The following is a 23,907-nucleotide window of genomic DNA, read 5'->3' on the forward strand; positions in this document are numbered from 1 at the left end:
AACAGATCTTTCTTCCTCTCCCACTTGTCTTGATTTTGTCTTCAGGTTGGTTACTTTTTCACTTGGGGTAATTCATGAGTTGGTCATGAGTTCAAATGGCCTTATGACACTAGTTACAAAGTGTCAAACCTAAGGAGTCGCATGTTGAAGGTTTAGTCCTTTTCTGTCATCAGCTTGATTTATTCTGGCAGCCCATTTGTGCCGTAGCCTAACAGCTTGGATGCCTTCAGGCTGACTTTTCGCTCTTTCTTTCAAGCCTGTGTTTCGGACTTCAAACTGTGCCCTGGTCTTATAGGGAAGAAAAGATTATTTTTTTTACATTTTGCCATATTTAACAGCAACAAGGGTTTCTGAGGATTAGACATAGAGGAAAGGAAATGAAGGGTTAAATCTAAGGCAGCAGTTATTGGGAAAGGTCAGAAGTTCTGGTTCTCCCAACAGCTAAGCAAAATCACAAGTGTTAGGAGGAGACCAGCTCTAAGGTCTGATGCCATCTTTCTGTCTTACCCACTGACAACCCTCAACACAAGTTGTATCTCATTTTCAGCCATCATGGAGAACAATCCTTTTTCACTTTTCCCCCCCTTTTTATGTTTGTTTGATTGTTTGTTTTTCTTTTAGTATAATACCAAAGTTTAGCCAATACTTGCTATGGTGTAGGTATCCATGATCAATAACAACAAACATGATGAGAAAATGAGAGGCTGTCTTCCATGTCCAAGAGCAAGTGACTGCCTAGAGGCACACAAGGCTACTGGTGGGTCAGCTGGTGGGTATCACGGCTGCCAGGACCGATATGCAGTGTAGTCTCGTGTTGGTGCATAGGATGGGTAACCCTTGTTCTTCTGGTATGGTGGATGCCGGGGAGTCATGTTCATGTAGTCACTCTGATGGTACGTGTTCTTTTTGGATTTTTGCTGTGGGAGAAGGGGGAAGAGAAGTGTGAAAACATTTCTGCAATTAGTCTGTCCTGCCTGGGGTGAAAATTCAAAAAGGGAGAAGAAAGGGAACAGGGATCCTTTGAGCAGAGGGGTTTTGACTGTTTATAAGACCTGAGAAAAGTTAATAATGGATTTAATTAATTTTCCCCTTCTTTGAGTTATTGAATTGTCTCACCCAACTCGCATATTAACTGCTGACAATTCTGGCCCTAGGTCCTGGTTCAGGGAATCAGGCATATTTATAAGACAGCCTCAGGTTTAAATACATTTACAGAAGAATTAGGACACATGTTCTCATAAAATAATCTATGGAATTTGCCCAACCTGAATGTACGTCTCCAGCTTATCTGCTGAGAGATTTATAGTGTTAGTTCTCCAGGTAAAGGAATGCTGCAAACCAAGGATACAAACTGGTGCCTCTCACCATCTATTCTCAGCTGTGGAATGACTCAGCAGAAGCAACACAGTCTGAACAGTGAAGGCTGTTCTCGTTTATTAGGAGGAAAAAAGAAATTGGCTTAACTCAAACAGAGCAAGAGCAGGAAAAATCAGCCCAGGCTACGCATGTCATGGTTTGGCCTAGTGTTTACAGCAGGAACACACAATGTATTTGTTGTTCTGAGCCTTCCTTCAAGGGGCAAAGAAATCAGAGCTAATGTTAATCTTTTATCTATCTCACTATCTGGGCCTCAAAAATTTCATTTCCACTGTTAAATTCCTGCCTTATAATGCCCCTGTGAGACAAGGGAGGCATCATCTCTTCCAGAAATAAGAGTAGCAGAAGACAGGTGAAATAATTTGCCTATAATTGCAGAGGAAGTTTGTGGCTACAGCAGCATTTGAACCTCTGACTGCTGCAGGCTGTGCACAAGGTTGGTGTTTTTCTGTAGCTTAAGGCTTTATTGATCAGGGGCTAGGTAAAGTGCTTCCATGCTTTTTCCTTAATACTCATCATGCCTTCTTTTGCAATCTCCTTTTTACTGAAATTTTCTTCCTATGTACAGAAATACTTGCATATGCTGCAATATACTTGTGATGCTGTGGAATTGGAGGAGGTTTGCATTAGCAAATCTGATGGCTGAATTGTGCTGTACACGCAGAGTGGGGCAGTTACTAGGAAACATCTTAATCTTTTTTATATTAGTGTTTTATATATGCAAGGTGTTGAATGTAAGTAACATACTGCTTAAGCCATACAATGCAGTGAATGCATGTAAATCATTAGATACAAAAGCTTTACCTGTATGTGTTCATCTCCATAATGCAGGATTTTTAATTCATCTAAGAGGTAATTTTGCGTGAGAGAAAGACATTTTGCTAGCATGAGTGAATGCTGGACTGTTCCAGAATCAAAGACTGCTACTTTTGGAGAGGAAAGCAGCCTTCCTTCAGGGAAGGCAGAACTGTATGAAAATAGACAAATCTTTAGCTGCTTTCAGGAACTCAAGTGAAACAGGCTTGCCATGGCTGTCAAGTATCGTATTTTAGGACTTTTTTTCTATAATTCACAATGTCTTCTAGGCAGCTGTGTTTACAGTCACCAACACTCTAAATACATCCACACTCAGAGTACATATTGCCAGGAGAATACCACCAGCAGCAATAACAGCAGGTAAAAACTGATGCAGCAAACAGCATGCATCGCAATGCAGCCTTGTCGCTCTTGCTGAGGGCAGACATGTTAGTAGCAAACTGTGTAGCTATTAGGTACCAAATGAATACAGTAGAGAGAAAATGGTTCAGATTGTAAATGATGGATTTGAAGCTACACTATCTCATCAGGGCACAGCCCCTGTAGCACAGTGCTGTAACACCAGCAGCTGTTTGCTGTAATCCTCTCAGCTCTCCTAGGAGTCAGCCTCTACAACAAGGCACAAAGAAGGACCACTTAACCTGCCTTTGTGTTTTCCTATGGCAATGCCCCATTTGATTGTTTTCTGTTAGAAACTGCCATATATTGAGCAAGTGTATTTTTATGAAACAAGAGATCTCAAGCTTCAGCTAGCAGTGAGAGTGACTTTCTGTATATACACAACATTTAACTGTCAGGGACTCTGGGCCCTTTATACAGGCTATCTCATAATGTGTTGAAAATTGCTATTTAACAACAAAGATACAGGGAAAAGGCAGAGTGCAAGGAAGAGAGCTCTCTACAGTCATTTCTCAAGTCTTTCCCACGTGGGGTAAGTAGTGTAAATCAGCTCTGGGAGATCACAATCCAAAGACTTGTCTAGCAAGATGTCCTGCTGCTGCCTCTGCGTGATGCCTCACTCTCTCTTTACTCCAGCAGTCAGAACTGGATGTGACCTGGGCCAGCCAACTCTCCAGAGAGATTAGAAAGCAAAAATATTGAGCCATAAGACTGTCTCGGCTTTTTTAGGGTTAATATACAGAGGCAGATGAGGGACTACTGAGATCCTAGTTCTCCTGTTTCCTTGCAGTCAAGCTGCCAGAAATAGTGGGTACTTGAGGGAATTGCTGGATAGGCACAAGACATCAGTGCAGATGGTCTTGGTCCAGCTGAGGGTTCCGTAAAGATTGTTTTACCATAGGTGAGCTCCTTCTGTCAGTATAGTCTCACAGGGCTTTGCCAGGAATGCTTGTAGTGCTATATGTCCCTGACAGGGACAATTGGCAGAGCTAGGAACAGTGTCCTAGTACTGCTGGTGTGCAGGGTACTGCCAACACTATGGCATTACTATTTGCTTTAGGACTCTACTGCAGAGGCCTGACTGCACACCTGGAGAGCATCTGGTGTTTCAACTCTTTCGGGGCATGGCATGCGTGTGCATATATAGCTGGGGTGAAGAAGCACTGTGATCCTGAAATGAGTATCAGTGAGTTTGTGGTAAACATGGCAAATATAGCCTGAGAAATGAACTAGGGACAAAGAGCATATAGAGCAAAGGAAAACAGTAATTTCTTACCCAGTAGTTAATAAAAACTGCGGTTATTAGCATACTGTAGAAAGCAAGAACTCCAGTCACTGCCACCATAATCCACAAAGGAATTGCAGACTGAGGCTCTTGTGTTTGGATGGGTGTCTCTAAGGAAGAGAACAAAGAAAACTTTTAAGTACATGAAAGCAAACACCTCAGTCTCTGCTTATTTACTCCTTGTTCTAATGCGCCATTTGTATTAACCATCATTTTAAGATGTCTTCTTCAGGATATCAGGAGCAGGAATGTAGTTTTACCAGGCAACCCAACTTTTTTTTTTTTTAAAGGAAACAAACTGCCTCAAGCCATCATGTAGGGAGTGTGTATAGGGAGGATACTGGCCTACAGAGATTTCTCAGCTTACCTTTCACGTGAATGACGGTCCCATTGCTCTTCTCATTGTAGACATATGGGGGTGGATACATGGCCTCGATTTTGCAGAAGTAGATGTCAGTTTGGCTGGCGCTCATATTCCAAAGATTGAAGATGACTTTGTCTTTGTCGTGAATCCCCTGGCAGTTGAATTCTTTACTTGAATTACCGCTAATTTTGGTCGTGTTCCACGAAATAAAGCAAACTTCAACTGCACTGTCTGTTCCTTTGTGCAGCGAAGCTCGAAATTCCTTCCCTGTTCCATTGTATGTGTAGTTGCAGACTAGAGTTGCAGTTTTGTTAGCTACAATGAGCAAAGGACGCTGAGCTACTAAAATCTTGTTTTCTGGAAGGGAGGAGAGAAAGTGAGAAAAACACTTGTTTATAAAACACAGTATGAGACTTCAGAACCACACATCCTCCCATGCAACTCTTCTCCATATCTCTTCTGCCCTGCTGACACTACCTACACGGGAGCATGTAACCAAGCTGCAGAAGCAGTTTCTCACAGGAGCTCTTGTTGCAGCAACCCTCCTCTATATAAATAATTACATAGTCACTAGGGGAGACTGTGAGGTTAAGAGGTTTTTTCTTCAGAGTCAGAACACTAGTACAGAAAGTGGCCCATGTGATTAAGATTTAACATCAGGGCTCAGAAGGCTACTCTGTGTGGGTCTGCGTGTGTGTAAGGCCACCTTAGTCTATCCTTTCCTTAGCAAGTAGATTCCCAGGGGACATTATGGAGTGAAAATACTGTGAAATAGATGCTTAGTTTAGCAGTCAGATAAGAGAATATTATTTATACATTTTCTTCTTAATCCAAAGACAGACTTGAAGAGTTTGCAGATGGAATTTGCTGAACCATTTCAAGGGTTTGGACCTTGGACAATGAGCACTAAAAGCATGAACTGCTATCATTTTAATGTAAAATAAGTACTTTCTCTCACTAGCAGCTGCAGTAGATTCTTAATCTCTCAAAGGACTCAGGAGCTGACTAATTTGACACTGCACTGGCTCTTAGCACTTGAATGGCCTGCAAAATACATGTCATGTGAAGGTATAATTCAATTTGAATTGACCGGACTGATACATAAACAGGAAATGTTTTCTGACATGTAGACCTCTGTGCTACCATCTGCCAAACAATGAAACACTGCAAGGACTATGCAGAAAGACTACTTCTTCCAAGAAAAATCATCCTGTACAAATGAGGCACTACTTTTCAAATAATGACCTGTAAGTAAGAGGAAGGGAGTTTTGGCTTTTAAGATAGGAACTCGCCAGAACTAAGGACAGCCCTTTGTGTGTGTATATGACTGTGTAAGTCTTCATGCAAGCTCAACTTGTATGAGGTCTTAGTAGCCTTTTATAGATCCCTGAGAACTGCTATGGTTGTGAAAATGACAGTTGTATCTCTTGTCATCAAAATCTGCTGTGAAACCTGTATTCTTTCTACTTAACCTATGTGACGAGACTTAAAAAAGGCTAGTAAGGGAAATAGAGTGGGAAGGAGGCCAGACCCAGAATGCCCAGAAAACAAGTATTCACCGTGTTTAACAATATTTAGGACCAAATGGCTACATTTAGTGTGTTCACACCTGCACAAGAAGATGGAGTACCCCAACCTCTTGAGTAGGATACTCATTTGGGATGAACATGATCCAAGGAGTAAAGTAAACACATGCATGAGATAGCCAGGACTAGTGGTAGGGTATGGGCAGTAAAAACAACCCACGGCTAGCAGGTTCTCCAGTTACCAGCCCAACCCATGAAACTGCTGAAGTTGCTAATTTTCTCACTGAAAGTCTTGTTTACCAGCCCTTTCTTCTCATGAGAGTGGGAAGACGTGAGACAGGGAATACTCAACTGCCTCATCTTTAGCAAAGAAAGATTGTAGTCCATCCTCCTTGTGCCTCTTTGTTCAACATAGTTAGCATGGGGGGTAGAGCAGAGCTCGTCACAGCTCTGAAATCCTGTGTTTGCAGGGAACACAAACACTGTGAAACTTTTTGTTTAGATGAAGGCTGAGTGTTACCAGGATTTCCAGCAGAAAGAGACACGGATCTTGGAATCCTGGAGCTGAGCGGCAGACTAATAACAGACAAGGCAGGTTTCTACTCGAGGTGCTGCCTGTGGTGAATTTTCATCGAAATGAAGACATTTCAGCAAAACATTTCAGTTTCATCAAATCAGCATTTTCCGACAAAAGCTCTCGCATAGGCTTATAAGGCATTCTAGTAAGGGGTGAGGTTTGGATTCCACCCCTTTAGACAAGGTATTTGATCGTATTTTTGTTGGCCAGAAAACTAATCTTTGGCCTAAGGGGCAACGTGCAAGACTGCGGTAGAATTGTTCTACGTTTAGCACAGCAGAATTCTACACATCTTTCCTGAGACAGAGTTATTCTGATTTGCACTGCAGTAGTGTCCACCACTACAGCCCTGATTGTCACAGGGACTGAATACACCTTCAGAAGAGACTTTTTCTGTTTCGGACTTTACAACCAAAATAGGCATCCTGGAACAGACACTTGCAGAAGCATTACACTTCAGAAAAATCCTTGCCTGTTTTTCACTGCAAGTACTTGCAGAGGACTAATGGATGTTTATTGTTCAGCCTGATCAGATTTTCGCTATGGCCAGAGGAAAGACAAAGAACACTGAAAATCTCATCACTGAGGGACCACATTCAGATGTTATATAGACTCATCTGCAGACCTCAGTGGCTTACCTGCACCTTTTGCTGTTGTCAGCTAATCTGGATTTCTGATGTATAGTACATCATCCCTTGAGCTCCACTATTTAACTACATCTCTGGACTATTTATGTCCTTGCCATGACATTGTGCTAATTGGAAACCACTCTCTTTTGGTACACCCACCGAAAAAAATAAGTTCCTTCAACTTATTTCCACCTCTTGGATTTACGGCCCAGTCTGTTTGTGTCATCATGCAGGCTGGGTGTTGATAACCCAGCCCCGTGCTGCTGATGTTGATGGCTGAGCAGTGGGAAAAAGTTTATTTGTGGATTATTAAACAAAGACTGCTCCTACATGATTTAAGCTAAGCACCCAAATCTGCTTTCACAAGGTGGTTCTACTAGTTCAAATCTCAATTGACTGAGGGAGATCTTGTGTTTTTCGTTTATAGGAATGAATTAGCACCACGTGAATTGGTTGGGCTGCAGTGCCAGGAGGGGCAAGGCAGGCGTTACCCCACCAGCATGTTAGGCCCTGCTGTCATCCTCCTCCAGGCCTGGATTTTTTTTAGATTGAAGAAAGTCAATCATGCCAAAATGGGTATTAGTTTCACAGGGAAAACAGAGTAAGGCCAAATATCCTTTACTTCACTTGTGATTTGAATAGGACTTTATTATATTCTTAGTAGGATCTGGACCATTCTGAGCAAACATGGGCTGAGGCTGCTTTTGCCTTCACTGAGACAGTTTTTCTCGTAAGTGTTGCTTTGGGTTTGTTAAAATGGTGAAACTCTGAAACATTTAGTATGTGTTTCCATTAGTGTATGCTTTCCCCTAAATAGGGTTATGATTGCCATTTCCAGAGCTGTGTTCAGTCATGCTGCATAGTAATGATATCTATATTTTGGCCTTACCCAGCCAAGAAAATGGCAGTTATGAAAAATCATTGTCTACAGTTTCAAAAACTGTGAAGTCTAAAAAAAGTAAAATCATTTGAGTCAGTGTGCACAGGCTGCAAGTTTTTTCAGGATCTTAGGATTTATATGAAATTGTGTGTAAGATCACTAAATGTTTGTTAAGCTTTTTTTATGCCTTATTTGTCATGCTAGACATTTTTTATAATCGCATGTGAGGGTTTTTTGCATCATGAAAAAATATGCCATCCGTATATAATATCCGTAAAACACTGACTCTCTAATCATGGACCCCTGATGCAGGCAAAACTTCACTGATGTTTTTTTTTCTTCCTTTCTTATTTGCCAAGAAAGTGAAATAGAGACGACAAAGTACGGAAAATAACTATTTTGAGGGTTTTTTTCCTGAACTTTTCATGAATCATCATCAGCTATTGGAAAAAATATTCTGCTAAAAATATTTTGTACTCTCCTTTCTTTCTTTTCCATGCTAGTTGACTTCAAGGAGCTATTTGCCAGAGCAACAATCTGGGATAAGCTGGGATTTCTATATGCACAGTAAAGAAATAGCCCACTTAAGTCCCTGTGAGAATAGGGGAAAACCTGAAAGGAGTTTATTTAATCCACAAACAGAAAGACACACAGCTGTGTTATAAACAAAGCTATTCCATTTTTGCTGCTGCTGGTCTGTTGTTCAATTACCTTTACTCTTCTTTCCCAGGTACAAGGGTCTTTCTCTTTTACTTTGCTTTTAGGTCGCCCACCTGTGTGCATAATGTGCAGCTGGAGGGATCTGCCCCTTCTAGCCGTTACAGACTTGCTTTCTGCTAATCTTTCCTACTTTGGGGCGAGTACTGCAGGAAGCATAGTACTACATAAAGCCCAGGTGACACTCTTGCTTTAATCAAACCCAGTGTGAGCACAGGGGGGTTTCTTGTCAGTTTTTTATTTTTTTTTTTTTTTTTTTTTTTAAAAACCAAGAATCTGTTGATGTCATCCTAATCTCAGCTAACCTCGCCTCATACATCTTCTGCATTCTGGTAACCTTAGTGGGTTAGAGGCCGATTTTAACCTCCAGAGACCATAAGCCAGAACGTTATGCAGGTAGTAAAAAGATGAGGTCATTTGTGGTATGCTGCAGTGGGAACCTGCTTATATTACTTATTTCACAAAATACATAGGATGGGCAACTTGATCTAGCTGCCTCTCAGACAGACCATAGCAAGGTAATTATTTAGCCAGCAAAAAGGTGGGGAGGACAACCTTTGTAAACTTTAGTGTTTCTGCAAAAGGGAAATGAACAAACTGTTCCTTTAAGTCCCTTTCCATTATTCAAACTCAACCTGCAGCACTCACTGGTACAGTCTAACAACAGCAGAACAGGACAAATTCTGTTGTCTTCCCCAAAACAAAATACCTGAGGCCTACAATACACTTTGTGGCTTGAGGAAGTCCTGCAGGGGTTTGACCTGCCTTAATATTTTCCAGGTACTAAGGATCAATCATCTCGATCAAAATTAAGAGAAGGGGTGGAGAAAACATATGGGAAAAAGATGAGAGCCCTGAGAAGTGAATAACCTCATGTGCTTCCCTTTAAGCAGTTGAACAGTCTCAGTGAAGCTATTGGAGAAACTCAAGTTCTTCATGCAAAGCAAATGTACAAATGTCTATACAGTCACAGCATAACCCCTGTGTCTGATAACCACGCACTATATTTTATTTTGTTGCAATTCAAGAGGGTTGCTTAAAAGTTGTTCACACCTCATGGAAATGTTTTTAAAACTGTTAACCCACTGCTGATACTTATCCCCTCCTGGAATCAGTGTCTTCTCTGACAACCCAGGGGCCCACTGTGGAAATAATTATGGTATTGCAAACACAGAATTATAAACATGGGAAAAGGATAAGGAAGAAAAAGCCTATGATCTCTTAAAGAAAGGTAGATCATGGTGTCATGCAAATTACAATGCCTTCACTGAGGAAAAGAATTAGAGAAAAATAAGGCAGAAATAAGGAAAAATAGATTCACTTTTATCTCTCATATTAGAAAAAAGCAATTTAAAGATGTTCTATATCTGAAAAGTTTTGTACTGGAAAACAGATTTTTGTTCCTGTCTCTAACTTCCCTGTAAAATACAAAACAGTGATATTTGGAGAAGACCCAATAACAACAGTTCACAGGCCAGCGGTTTGAAAAATTGTCTGTCTCAAGATTATCCCAGCAAAAGCGATCATCCCTTGCCTTGCTTTGCATTTTGATGTACCCTTTGGAAAGACGTGTTAACTCTGAACATACGAATATGCATCAGCAAGACAACACCAAGACAAAATACCCTCAGCCACAACAACTGAAGATTCAGAAAGATTGACTAAGACTCACGATTTCAAAATCACAAATAGGCATTTTTTGTTGTTGAAGGTCTTTTCAGAAAGAAGCTAGGTATTTAGTAAGTATCAATAAACTACTAAACAATGCAAAAATCAGAAACTTGGCAATTCCTGTTCTCCCGTCTTTGAGCTCAGTAAGCAGCTCTGCTTTTGGTCCTTTTATTTGCTAGTTCAGTGAGGATGTAGGTGGGCTCAGCTCTGCAGCCCATCACACTGAGCCGGGCCATAGTGGGACCTGGAGCTTCATGCGGGAGACTTGGGGGTGGGGGAGAGGCTGCCCCAAAAGACGAAGTGGCACCAGGTCTGCTCAGCTGCCCTACACCCCAAGAGAAGGCACTTGAGAGCAAAATTTGTAAAGCCCATGGGGAAGGTGAAATAAACCCCCCTCTATCTATGCATGCAATTTCCAAATGCATCTAAAGAGAAGTCAGATTGAAAGAAGGCTCTTGGGTCTTGTCTTGGAAGGATACTTGTGGCAGGAAAAAAATCAGCCTCTTAGTTATATCAAGTTGATCCATGTGCAGTCTTAGCAGTATGCTCTGTCTCTCCCCTTTCATCTAAACATAGAATAATTTGTGCAAAATTAATTCAAAGCTATACTAGACCTTCTCCCCCCTGATGATCAAAGTGAGGAAAAATAGTGGAAAGGATTGAGATGTGGGGGGCTTTGTTACCTGTTACATCAGCAGTGGGGATGAAGCAGAGCACCACGAGGATCCCCAGGAGCATGGTGCTAATGGTGGGCCCGACGCTTTGTCCCCACCCCCTCCAGGCACTGCCACGTCTCCCAGGGCCCCGCGCCACCAGCCTGCCTTCCCCGTGGGGCCAGGCTGCACCCTCCGTTCCTCACACAACTTCTCTCCTCCTCCCTCCGCAGCACATGATACACAGCCAAGTGAAACCACTTCAATGGCAATGCTTGAACAGGAAGTTAAATTGTTTGATGGCTTTAGCCTTAGGAAGTTGCCTCTGCAAAGCTCAGTGACGCCTAAAAGGTAGTGGAAGCCTGCTTTTCAAAATAGGGACTCTCATCCCTGTATTGCAAGATGTGTGCTTGTGTTTGGGGCTCTGCAGGGCTGCCCCTATCAGGGAGAAATGGACTTCCCTAGAGGCATAACACTGTTTTGTTACCAAGAGTACATACAGACATACGCTGTTCCCGTCATCACGGTAGAAACAAACGTCAGTTTCCAAGTTCCTGATGGCCAAACGTGGCCTCTCAGGAAGTTGCATACTCAGGAAGCTTCATCTCTTCTCACTCTTAGGAGCAGAAACCTTCCTCTCTTGGCCTGCCGGCTTGCTTCTGCCTGCCTTCCCAGCCCCTGGGAACACTAACATATTTTGGCAGTAGATGATCTAGGTTTGCTCATTTTCATTTTTTGGCATCTGCTTGCCGCCTAAATGCAGACCAAACAGTGCAAGAAATGGCGATCTGGTATACCTTCCCTTTTTGAAAAAAAATCCCAAGTTATAAATTAGTCATAGAATCAGAGAATCGTTTTGGTTGGAAAGGACCTTTAAGACCATCAGGTCCAACAGTTAACCTAACACTGCCAAGTCCACCCCTAAACCATGTCCCTCAGCACCACATCTACACGTCTTTTAAATACCTCCAGGGATGGTGACTCCACCACTTCCCTGGGCAGCCTGTTCCAATGCTTGACAACCCTTTCGGTGAAAAAAAAAGAGCACAACTGTAATCCAATTGACATCTAAATAAAGGCAGCATGCAGCAAGCAGACTTCTCAATCGGTGCTTTCACCAGTGGTCTTCTTATTTGAAGTTTTTCTCTTTGACTCATCTGGTAAATGCTCACTCTTCTTTGCCCTGTAGTTCAATGTCATCTCTGCCCTTGAAGCAGCAGGATTGTGAGAGCTAGTTAATGGCATTTATAACTGTGAGGAACTCTGGTTTGTAGCTATTTATTTTTATCCACCAAAGTAGAAATATTTTACCGTATCAATGCCTGCCATTATCTGTGATTTATTTGAGAGAAAAGGGGAGGTGTTTAGCAGGAAGATGTTCAAGAAAATTGGGCTGTTGTAGAAAGGGATGAAGAGCCATGAACTGTTCTTCCTTTTCCCTTAGTATCTGAGGTCTTTAGGCCATGTTTTATCAGAAATTACGTATGCAATCGAAGAGCAGCTTTAGCTGGTATATCCATTTGCAGTCTAGGAATTTTAACAATATTATTTCATTTTGTAATCAGTGTAAATTGCCTGCAATACTGAAAGTTTTGGAATTTCATTGTAATTAAAAAATAAAAGGGAAAAAAAGTCAGATTCTCTCTTTCTTAGCCCACTTTTGTGGTTTCTACATAAATATCCTGAAACCTTTTTTGAGTCATATGAGTGTATCAATTAAATAGTCTCAGCTTAACTTGAAGTGAGAATGCCCCAACAAAGTTACAAAATTCAGAATCTTCATGCTGAACTGCTCTGTCTCAGAGATGAAAACCACTGTTGTCACATCTTCTGTCTCAGGTAACTGAACCTGCACGATGTTTATCAAGCCTGCTGCAGGCTTCTGCATCCTGGCTGTCAGATCCTTTCTGTATTTGGGATACGGACTGGGATATTTGGGATACTGCAAATGCAGAGAGTGTACATTCTCCCCTCATCACAGAATTAGTAGAGTATATTGTGGAGAGCTACTGCCATACATTTCACTGGCATATATTGGCAAAGGCGCACCAGTCAGATGGAAAACTGATTGCAGAAACAGTTGTGTAGGAAGAGACTCTGCTCTAGGAATACCACTAACAAAAACCAAGAGGGAACAGTGTGCACTCTCTTCAGCGTGGCCATGGACCCGTTTATTCCCCTCCATCCCCTATTGTTCCCATGTGCCTCTCCCATGATGGGGGATGAGGACAGACCAAGGCACTGATTGCAAACAGGGACTGGACTGGTGGAATAGAGGAGAGAGAAGAGGGGCCACTGAGAAATTATCCACTGTGGCCCTAGAGACCAAGCTGTGATGTATCATTTCTCTCTGTGCTGATGAACAGCAGTACCAGTATTGCCCTTTCCAGAGCCTGTAGTCCTTCAGTCATGCTTTTAGTTTTGCCTAATGGTTTCCTCTTTGATCCCTGGAGTAAGGAAGGGCATTTTTTTTTTTCCCAAAATAGCTCTTGGCTCATCTGCACTTCTTGGTTTTCTAGGATTTTAAAAGGGCACAAATCATCATTGTGTTCCCGAGGGTATGGCTCCTTTCCTTCTCCAAATTGCAGCTCTTGCTCTCATTTAAACAGTTCATTTCCGATCACTTAGATACTTGACTTTGCCACTTCACACGGATGATGTTTTTCTGTTGCCAAAGTTATCACGAGGGTAGGGGAAGAAAATATTATAGCTTTCAGCAAGCTGTCTTGCACTTAGGACAAACCACATAAAAGTTTATCTAGGAAAAAAAAAACTGAAAATGTCCCCCAATATGCCCTAACTCCTAATTTTTCATTATTCTCCCACCTCTCTAAGTATCTCTCATTCTATACCCTGAGCATTACCTGAGGGTGTTCTGCAGTAGCATCAATTCAGGCACCTTTCACTCATCTCACCCCATTTTCCATTCAGATTTCAGTCTGTTGAGTCTGTCTGTATGCTGGCAAACAGGCTCTGCTTGCTGTCACAGCAATGGAAATCCAAACTAGCATTATACTTTCAGTGGAGCTAGAGCTGTGAGAGCACTGAAAGAGCTAAAACTGCAATTTGGCCGTGTTGGGAAAAAGAAGGTTTCCATCCCATCACAAAATGGCTGAAATTGCGGTCCAAGAGAAGTAAATAAGAGGTTTGTAAATGCATTTTCAGAGTACGTAAGAATCTAGATGATCGGCTTGGGATTTCTACTCATCACAGTATGTAAATAAAATAACAATCCAGGTATTTGATCGTAGATTTTCATGCCTACTGTTAGAAAACCAAGCACTGATGGGAGCTATGACCTGAGTTTTAGAGAAATGCTAATATGATCTAGTATGGTTTCTCAGAGGATTATCTGGATATCTTTAAAAGAGTCCCAAGAAATCCCAAGTAGGCTGCCAGTTTGCCTTTATGTTAAAGAATGAGGAAGTAATGACCCACATATCCTGAGCCAAGTGTTCAGCTGTTAAAGTCAAGAAAGAAATTCCAAATTTGTTATGATTAAACAAGTGGATAGTTTAGAAGCTAAGTTTAAAATAAATGAAGTCTCCCTTCAATCACTGGCAGTTGTATAGTGCCACAGTTTTTCCCAGCACATACTCTTGTTCTCAGGCAAATACAACTGTACATGTATACTAGAAGAGTAAGTAAGTGCAACAATATACTATCATTCAGTTATTCCTGAGGACTCCAGTCTCATGGGAGAACAGTAGGTCACTAAAATTCCCATTTAACTACTATAGGCAGTTAACTTTTGTAAGTCCCTGGACTATTCTGCAACTCCATACAAAGATTAAATTTAACAGTTGTCTGAGAGAACCTTCCTCTTTCTTCCCCACCATGAAGAATCATAACACAGACCTCAAGTGAGTAGTCTGGGTAGGCTTTATTCTGCTTGTTCTTCATGCTTGTATGTTGTCAACTGCTGGAGTAAATTCTTTCTTTCCTACACCTGCAAATCTTAAAACATCTTTATTCTTCCTTTACTGCTGCAAGTAATGATTTGTTATGAATAGTGTTGTGCATACTTGGTACAGATGGAAGGTTGATTCTTTCACATCTTTATTACAAGGAGAATGTGCTTTAACTAGCTGCTGTAGAGATGCAGAAGTGGGGTGACAGAGAGAGTTTAACAAATAGTCATGTTACTTCTAACTAGGGAGACAATGAATGATCTATGTTATTGACCTCCTACTGCATCCAGTAAGCTAACCCTAAAGAGTTACATTGCATTTGTCATCTGAAGCACTTCATAGAGTTACATGTTGTTATTTTCACTTTACAGATGGGGAATGGAATCACATCAAGGTGAAGAGACATGCCCGAGGACATACCTCAGGTTAGTGGCAGAGCTAGGAACCTCTATGAGTAGCCTTGTGCTCTCTAGCTTCCAAGGTCTGATCGGCTTTCTGACAGCCTCTGTTCTATGTTTTTGTTTCCCTTGCACACTCATGAATTGTCACTGTGTTGTGAGTCTTTTCACACTCTTCTTTCTGTGAATTCAGATGTCTTCATACCACAAGTACAACCATCACATTTGGAAGGGAAAATCAATATACTCCTTCAGAGGGAATTTTAAGTTGGTTTTCTGTACCTTAAAATGTTACAACTGATGTCTGGTACGTAGGAACCTTCCAGGGCCAGAGCTTAATATGACATGTCACAGTGGAAGGGGAGCTTGCTTTTTTGGAAAGATGTGAAATTTTTGTTTCCAGCCCTCAAGATAGCAGCCCATAAATGTGTCACTAATATAGGACTAAGCGCTACCATCAAACACATATAAATTTGAGGGAGACCTTGAGGGAAGCCTTCCCTATTTGGGGAAAGAAACATTTATCTGACAGGCTGATTATTTTGCATGCCAATAGCTTGAAGCTGTTTATTAGTGTTTGTTGGGAAAGGGGCAGGAGTTCACACATGTACATTCCTGGCTCTTTTCAAGTTAAAAATCTCATCCAAGTTTCAAAGTTGTAACCGTTTCTTCTGGCTGTACCTATTCCTGGTTTGGACTGTTAGAACAAGTCTCAAAGGAGGTGGATTAACGGGTAGAGAGGGAATGGCTCAAAGCTGCATGATTAACTCTGTCTATCACCTGCCTGTAATATGACATATGGCTGCTGCTTCATTAGAGGTCACATGTTTAGGTAGGAACACCTGAAATAAAGCCCACAGGTGAGTACGTATATGCTAAATGTTCTGTGATAAAAAAAGTTTTCAGATTAAGGTTAGAGGGAGAATAATTGCTGTTAACTGCACTACTTGCTCCTCATTTCTGTCGGGTAGAAAAGGTGCGTGAGACCCCTGCCTATGACCATTGAAGTTGACAAAATTGTTCCAGTTTAGTTCAGCTGAGGACCTGATGCTTGGGACTGGTAGAGCAAAGAGAGCCTGGAAAAATAATCCTTAGCTCTTCCAAGCCTCTGTTTTAGAGCTGCTGCCAGGCAGCTGGAGGGAGCTGGACTAGCTCTTCCATTTCTGCAAGGAATGACAGGCCAGTGATCTTCTGTCCTTCCTAAGGAGAGGGGTATGGGAAAAGTTGGAAAATAGCCGGTAAAGCCATGAAGGATATGGCAACAAAGCAGTGGTGTCCTGTGCGTGAGGGAGTTCAGGATGCCTCATTCTTTAAGAGGGAGAGCATTTCTTTCCCTCTCCTTTATCCTGCTGAAAACACAAGACATGAATGAGCACTGCAGGAACACTACAAGCAATTTTAAATAAGCGGAAGCATCTTCCAAAGAACTTAAGGCCTAGAAATCTTGAGCAGACAAATTTAGAACTCAGCTTTGTGCAAAAATGCAGCTTCCAGACCTGTCTGTCTACAGCTTGTCCAGAGAAGTTACATAGATCCCTAAATATCAACAACAAGATTTCTGACTGCTAGGGCTGTGTTTTCTTATCTGAGGGCAAGGTGGAGTGTCACAGGTCCTGCGAGGTCTGAGGGTCTGTAGAGGGCTGCTGAGGGAGGAAGGCTTTCTGGGGCTGTGCTGAACTGCAGTCGCATAGAGCAGGAGCCAAGCCTGGAAGGTACACATCCAATATGATCTCCCCGGAGTTGGCTGGTCTGCCAACTGTGCCAGCATTTCCTTTTGCAGAGAAATAATTGACCAAAATTATTGCTGCCAAAAGCAGCACTTGAACAGTATGGATAATCAGGAAACCAGAGCCCTGGGGTGAAATAAGAATGAAATCAAGCTGGTGGTGCAGACACTTGAGTCACTTGGCAAACATTACCTGTAGTAAGGCAATGCTGTAACTGGGGTTTCCAGGGAAATGTCTGCATTGCCTTTATTTGTAGAGAACAACCTACATAGCCTGTATTTATGGGTAAATCCTTTGCTAGAGAAAACACTTCCCCCTCCACTGGGTTCAGTGGAACCAGGACAGCCCAGGCTCAGCTCAGAGCGTTAGGTTTTAAGACTACCATGATCAGGCTCATTTTTAAAAGCTTTAGCTCTTTCACTTCCTCATTGTTATGTTACTTTTTGTCTCACCCAAAAGGTACATTTTATAAAGATGGTAGTAGTGCTGTCAGCACTGTACATGTATGGTGAAGCACCATCCATTTACAGTTCTTCCCAGTTACACAAACTTGGAAGGAAGCATTACTCATATTTATGAACAACTGAAACTAGAATAGAGCACTCCATACAATGAGAGCCCCTTGGAGGAAGTGTCAGAGGGGCTGCCCAGTGACCTCGCTTGTACAATGGAGTATATTCTTTGAGATTACTTCATTCTGAGTAGCCCTCACAGGAAATAATTATTTTGGTAGACACTAGTGCACTCTAACTTGTAGGATAAGCATTTCCAAATTACTCCCTTCCCTGAAGACAGGGGCTTCTTTACTCCTAGGCAAACCTAGCTTATGTCCAAATGCAACAACTTTCTGCCTGAGAAGTGCCCTATTCTTAGACTGTGGTGTTGCCAACACCAGCCCACAGAGTTGTTTTCTGCCAAAATACTATGAGAAACAGGCTTTTCATTGTATTTCTGCCACTTCAAAAAAAGTACTGAGTCATAGCACACTGGAAATGTTTGTGCTGGGCTGCATAGGAAAACATCATAAATATATTAGAAAGAGTTTTAAATATTTCCACACAGGAACTAGGGACCAAAATTCCTGATTCTTAACTGTGAAAAGTGCCTAAAGCAGGAGGAAGCCCTTTTCAAATCACAGTAGGAAGAATCTGCTTACTCATTTGGATATGCATGTAATTGTGACAAGTACTCATTAATTTTGTAATGGATTTTTTCTTAGAAAAGAAATCCTGCTTTTATTCAACATGTCAGCATTCCTTTAAAGTATTCCTTTAAACAGGAAATTGAAAATAACCATTTTGCTGTTTACAAAGACCTTGGTGGGTTCAGAGGACAGGAATCCTTGCTGGCTTAAAGGAGAAAAAAGTCATATGATGGTTTATTAGAAGTCACATCCATACAAGAAGCAGAAAAGCTTTCCATGCTTTATTTCAGAGGTGTCCACTCTGTCTACTGGTGCAAGCCATAAAGTCCGTTAGGGAGCCACCTGGGTGCTGAATGTTTAGGTGTCTCCCCTAACGGATCTTAGGATGTGGAGCCAACAAGTATTGGTACCCCAGACATGACAAGGGCACGTAATGGCACAGACTTATCCCTCATCACATGAACCAGCAGGCGTGTGCAGAGCCTGTTAATGTGAACAGGCATTTTGCTGTCCTTTGGCTGGCATATTGTGTGGCTGATGTGCCTGACCACCATTAAAGGGCTCATGGGAGACAGCAGACTGCAGATTGGCTGTATTGTTCTTACAGGCTAAACCTGGCCCTTAAACCAGAGGTTATCCCAAAACTGACTGATAACCAAACACCATGTGCTAGAACTACCTAGCCAGTAGGTAACTATTAGGATTAGAAAGCTAGGTATACATACAGGCTTCCACTTCACATTGCTGCTGTCTCATATACATATGGATTCCTCTATAATAAAACCAGAATAATCTCATCTTTTCCTATACAAGAAGTTTGACCCTGAACATGTCCTGCTACATATTGCTCATTGCAGCTGTCTGGATAATCTTTCAGACGATATTAAAATACAATCAAATTTTATATCTCACTAAGCTTTGGAAGTTATTAAAAGCAACGTAAAAGCTCTGGTTTTGCTGATTTCAGGACAGTCTGAGAGTTTATAAAAATTAAAGTACATTTTTGTAGCCAAGTCTACTAAGGTTTTCTGATAAAATTGGAGCTCATGATTAAATTTCCAAGCTTTTACTTTCATACCTCAGAAACATTAAGTTTTCTGGTGTCATTTTTCCTTGGCTTCAGCAGATTACTGTTGATGACTCCATTAGCCCTAATTCTACCTCTTAAGGTACTTGCACACACTTTTTATTAAGAAATATTCTCAAAAGTCTCTCAAGTGTCCATGTGGCATATCAAAAAGACAATCATTAATTCAATCCTCCTTTCATAATTGGAAGTAATTTTGCAAATGTTTTTTACAAAACAAATTGTTCTGTATCTATATAACATTTTGCTTGTTCAGTCAAATTTCCCTTAGTTAGTATTAGTCAAATTTCCATGATTAGTTGCATGTGGGTTTTGTATTATATGTAATATCCTTGGAGGTTTTCACAGAGTAGCGCTGCAGGATAAAAGACAAATTAGTAAGAGGCAGAGCTTTTGGAACTAGAAGGAAGTGATTTGTGACTATTCTCATGATTAGATCTCACTCCTGGTTTCCAGGGGTCATGGTTATTTAAGCTGTTAGTTTAAGTTTATTTGTGATTCCTAAACATTTTGTAAACAATTTTTAACACAGGCTAATACTAATCTGGAAGATCATCATACAGGGGCATTATTATCTGTTCAGTAACTGATAGGCTTCCCTCATTATTCTCCTATTTTAAAAGTCTTAGTTTCTCTGTCAGAAACAATGGCATGTGAATTAGGCAACCAGCCACATACCCTTGGGGGTAAAAAATAAATTGGGTATTTTCAAAGACTTTGGTCTGCAAACAACTCATCAATTGAAATGTATTTGTATAATCTGTTTGGTGAATATTTACAATTAATCCTACAAACATAGAAGTAAAGATGATGTGATGGTCAAGTCACAAGTAGGAAAAAATGGACTAAATTAAATGAATCACTTATTACCATAAACAATTCATTCAGCTCTGGGTCTGGGAAAATTACATTGCACTAATAAAGCTAGTAGAAGTAGATTCACCTTTTTCTGAATGCCGAGAGGGGATTAACAATGTGAGGGCAGTAAACCTGTATAACGAAGGTAAATATCTGTGATTATATCGGGGAAACTATTTGAAAAAGCACAATCTCTGTAGTCCTGCAATGATGGGAAGGAGAAGAAGCGTTTAGCTCTTTATTTGACCTGTATTGGAGGAAAAGTGCAACCTTCCTTTTCAGTCTTTCCACTTGACTGTTTTGTAAAGAGGTTTAACTGACGACATCACTTTGATATTTCAACATCTGCTCTTGGCTCTTCCTTTTGTCTCTGGGGATAGGTTATGCTAGTTTTCATTTGTTCATTAGCTTAAAATAGTGTGTTGAACCTAAGCTAATGTCAAAGCACTAGAGCCAACATCAGTTCTGGACAGGCAGAAGCCTACAAAGTTGTGAAGAGCAAGAGACAGAACAGGAGCACTTGAATTCTTGCTGCAGCCTGGCTGTAAACACTGGCAGGAAGTGAGAGGAGCACACACCGTACCCAAGTCAGGCATGAACAGGCAGTCTAAGGTGGAGTGTATTGTTCAGCTGTCATCAGCTGAAGTGGTATTGTTTTAAGTTTAAGACAGCAGTATAGATTTCAAAGCAGAAGGAACAACTCCACAGTCAAGACCAAGGGTGCAGCCGTGCTAGGAATGCCTGTTTGTTATTGTCCCATCCACTGAAGGAGAGCAGTGATCGTGGGCTAAGCAGCTGGGAGAGAGCAAACCAGCTGGGGTCCAGGTGCTGCGGCTGCGTATGCGTGAGTTCCAGAAAACCCGACTCATACTCCTCTCTTCCAAACAGCACCAGCCTCTGTTAATCTGCACAACAGGGAAACCTCTTCTGTTGCTCAGTAGCATTTGAGCTCATTGCATCTTGCTGAGAATAACATAACTCTCATGGATCTAGGGAGTCATGGGCTCTCATACCAAAATCTATAGCTCCACAGATCACCCTACATGGCTACTATCTGCTTGTACTGCAGAGTATTCCTTTGTCCATCCTTTCACCTACAGTGGGGACAGTGTCTTCCAGAGCCCATTTTGGCCTAACAGCAAAGTCACCCCATAGATATTTCCTTGCCCAAAAACATTCCAGTTTGTCTGAATATGAATATATTCATGTATGAAATGCTGCATGACATTTGCCGCTTTTTAAAAAAAGGTCAGCATTTGGACACAGTTTGGCCAGACTGAAATCCTGGCCTCAAAAAAATCAATGGGAGTTTTGCCATGGATTTTATTGGGCCAGGATTTCGTACCAGCTCATTATTTGACCTATTGAATTCTGTTAAGCTGGTAAGCCTGGACTGCAGACCATGTGAGAAGACCGTCTCCCCACATTTTGGTTTCTACTATATTCCATCCTGATCAGAAATGTTGTAAAGCTTTTGTGCCTTTTTTTTCCTTGGAATAATTAGCTAATCCTACTTCTAGTTCTGGACAGAACATGAAAGCAATGCAAGAGGTGTATGTGTTCTTCAGTTAATGTAAAGCTGCAAATTTTAGCTTTAGGTCTACATTGTCTAATGTTTGCAGGTGCTCAGGTTTTGTATGAGACATGTAAGCTGTAGGCTGTGGTAGGCTTATGTGATTACATCACATACTAGGAAGTGATGCTGGAAGGATGTAGATTAGCTTGTTGATTTGTTATTTCATTTGTGGTTGTTCCATCAGCATCACTATTGTTCAAGACAGACAGACACGGGCTGAATTTTGATGACTTCCAGGCATATCATCTCACATGTCGTAGGTGTAGGAAGTAGCTGAAAGCCTTGAGATCAGTTTCTAATCCAAATGGTTCAGAACTTGAAAAATATGCTAAGTTTGGCTCTTGAAACCATAAGGCTTAAAGCCTTCTAAGTGTGCCCTCTCACCACAGAGCACACGCACAAGTCTTCTCATTTGTCGTCTAAATTTTCAAAGCCATCTTTGCTATTAGGTAGCAGATGTGTTCAAATGGACTACAGTTTCAGAAAGATACGGCTGTGCTACACTGTGGGCAGTTGGCATTGGTGATTTATAGCTGAGTAAATGCACTTTAACGGGTGTAGCTAAAAACCCATGGAGACAGTTGTATGTTTCCCAGCAAGACCAAATGTGTCTGGGGGTGACATAATCAGCTGTCTCTGTAGCATTTGTGAAAACCCTGATGATATGAGACTGTTTTCTCCTGATGGGGACTAGAAGCACAAGAGACTTTAGCAGCTGGAGATGCTGCCAATTTCTGAAAACTTTCACAAAGCACTCTGTGCACCTTGCACCAGATACCACGCGCAGATAAGCTTGAGAGACATCCGCACTGTAATGCAGTCTGGCAGAAAATGTCTCTACAATAATGCTGAAGAAACAGGAGGCCTAGAGCTCTTCTTGTTGTACATTTAAAATGCTGGCCTTGTGATCAAAATAATAAAAACACAGTTGTAGTCTTATTTTCAGAGGAGCTAATTCCTTCCAGCTCCATGGCCTTCCTTTGGAAACTGAAGGAGAAGGAAGACAGCAAAATAAAGAGTATAGACCTCAAGAAGGCATATTTTAAAACATTTGGAGATCCGGTTAGGAAGATCCTGCCCTGGGCAGATGTCAGGGAAAGGCTGCTAAGAAAGGGAAGATAGGTATTAAGAAACTAGAGGATTACTGAGGATGAGTATACAAGCATGACACTAGCATATAGGATTGAAACACAAAAGCAAGAGCACAAAATGAGGTAACATGAGCGAATTCCCTAAAGGGTAACACTCCTGCAGGTACGCTCAGAGTAAAACAAATCCCTGGGAAATGGCTAGTTACTGAATAGAGAGGGGAAATGTTGCTGAGAAAGCCATGTGCTATTTTTGTCTTGGGGGCTTCAGGAGCCAGCCGCAGGCAGGTAACAACACAACTGACACCACAGCAAAGCAGTATGATCTGCACCTAGGTTAAGGAGAGAATGGGTTCGAAAGGGCATGAAGAAGCCAACTATATTCAAATTAACTGGGCTTGATGAATTATAGCCCAGAATACTTAGAGAATTACCTGATGTAATTTCAGAACCATTTGTGGTTATCTCAAGAAAGGTGAGATATCAAAGAAGGGAAGAAGGCAAATGTAATACTTCTCTTTACAAAAGGGAGAAAGAAGAGTCAGTGCATTATAGAGAGATCAGCTTATTTCAGTTCCTGCAAAAATACTGGAAGAATTACTTTTTACCTAGAGGAAAAAAACATGGCTTTCTGAAGAACAGACTGTGTCAAACCATCTAATTTCATCATTTGATGAGGTAATCCTTACCATGCTGACAGGGAGAAGGAGTAAATGCCATATATCTAGATTTTCATAAGGCTTTTGGCAGAGCTTTATGTAAGCAAGGTAGAGAAATATGGCCAGATGAAAAGTGAATATCAAACTGATTGGAAACAAGGCTCAGTAGTTACAGACAATTTGCTGTCAAGATAGAAAGATAAACTGAGGTCCTCAGTTCTGAGTTCCCCAGGAGTCTGATCTAGCCTGGCACTGATCATTACTTTCATGAATAACTTGGATGATGAATAGAGTCTGCTTTTTAAATCTCCGCACAGCCCTGGGTGGGAGGGACTGCGGGCATGCTGGGGGATAGGATTCAAACTGTAAAAACTGAACAAACTGTAGAACTGGTCTTACACAAAAACCATAAAGTACAAGGTTCACTAGCCATGCAGGAGCAGTCTGCATCACGGGTATGTGGTGAGGAACAACAGGTGAGATAGCAGCTCTGCAGAAGAAAAAAAAAAAATCTGTGAGGACCCATTCATGGATCACAGGCTAAACACGAATCACTAATATCATG

General features: G+C 41.4%; 1 protein-coding gene across 1 annotated transcript; it reads right to left on the reverse strand.

Annotated features, from left to right (window-relative positions):
- Positions 1-776: 776 nt before the first annotated feature.
- CD28 (CD28 molecule) lies at positions 777-11,047 on the reverse strand. Its single transcript, XM_068408185.1, has 4 exons — positions 10,925-11,047; positions 4,245-4,598; positions 3,869-3,987; positions 777-917 (listed from the first exon to the last, which is right to left on the reverse strand). Exons 1-4 carry the CDS (start codon positions 10,977-10,979, stop codon positions 777-779), a joined length of 669 nt encoding a protein of 222 aa, XP_068264286.1. The 5' UTR covers positions 10,980-11,047.
- Positions 11,048-23,907: the final 12,860 nt, after the last annotated feature.

Source organism: Nyctibius grandis, chromosome 9 (genome assembly GCF_013368605.1).
Source record: "Nyctibius grandis isolate bNycGra1 chromosome 9, bNycGra1.pri, whole genome shotgun sequence".
Lineage (NCBI taxonomy): Eukaryota > Metazoa > Chordata > Aves > Nyctibiiformes > Nyctibiidae > Nyctibius > Nyctibius grandis.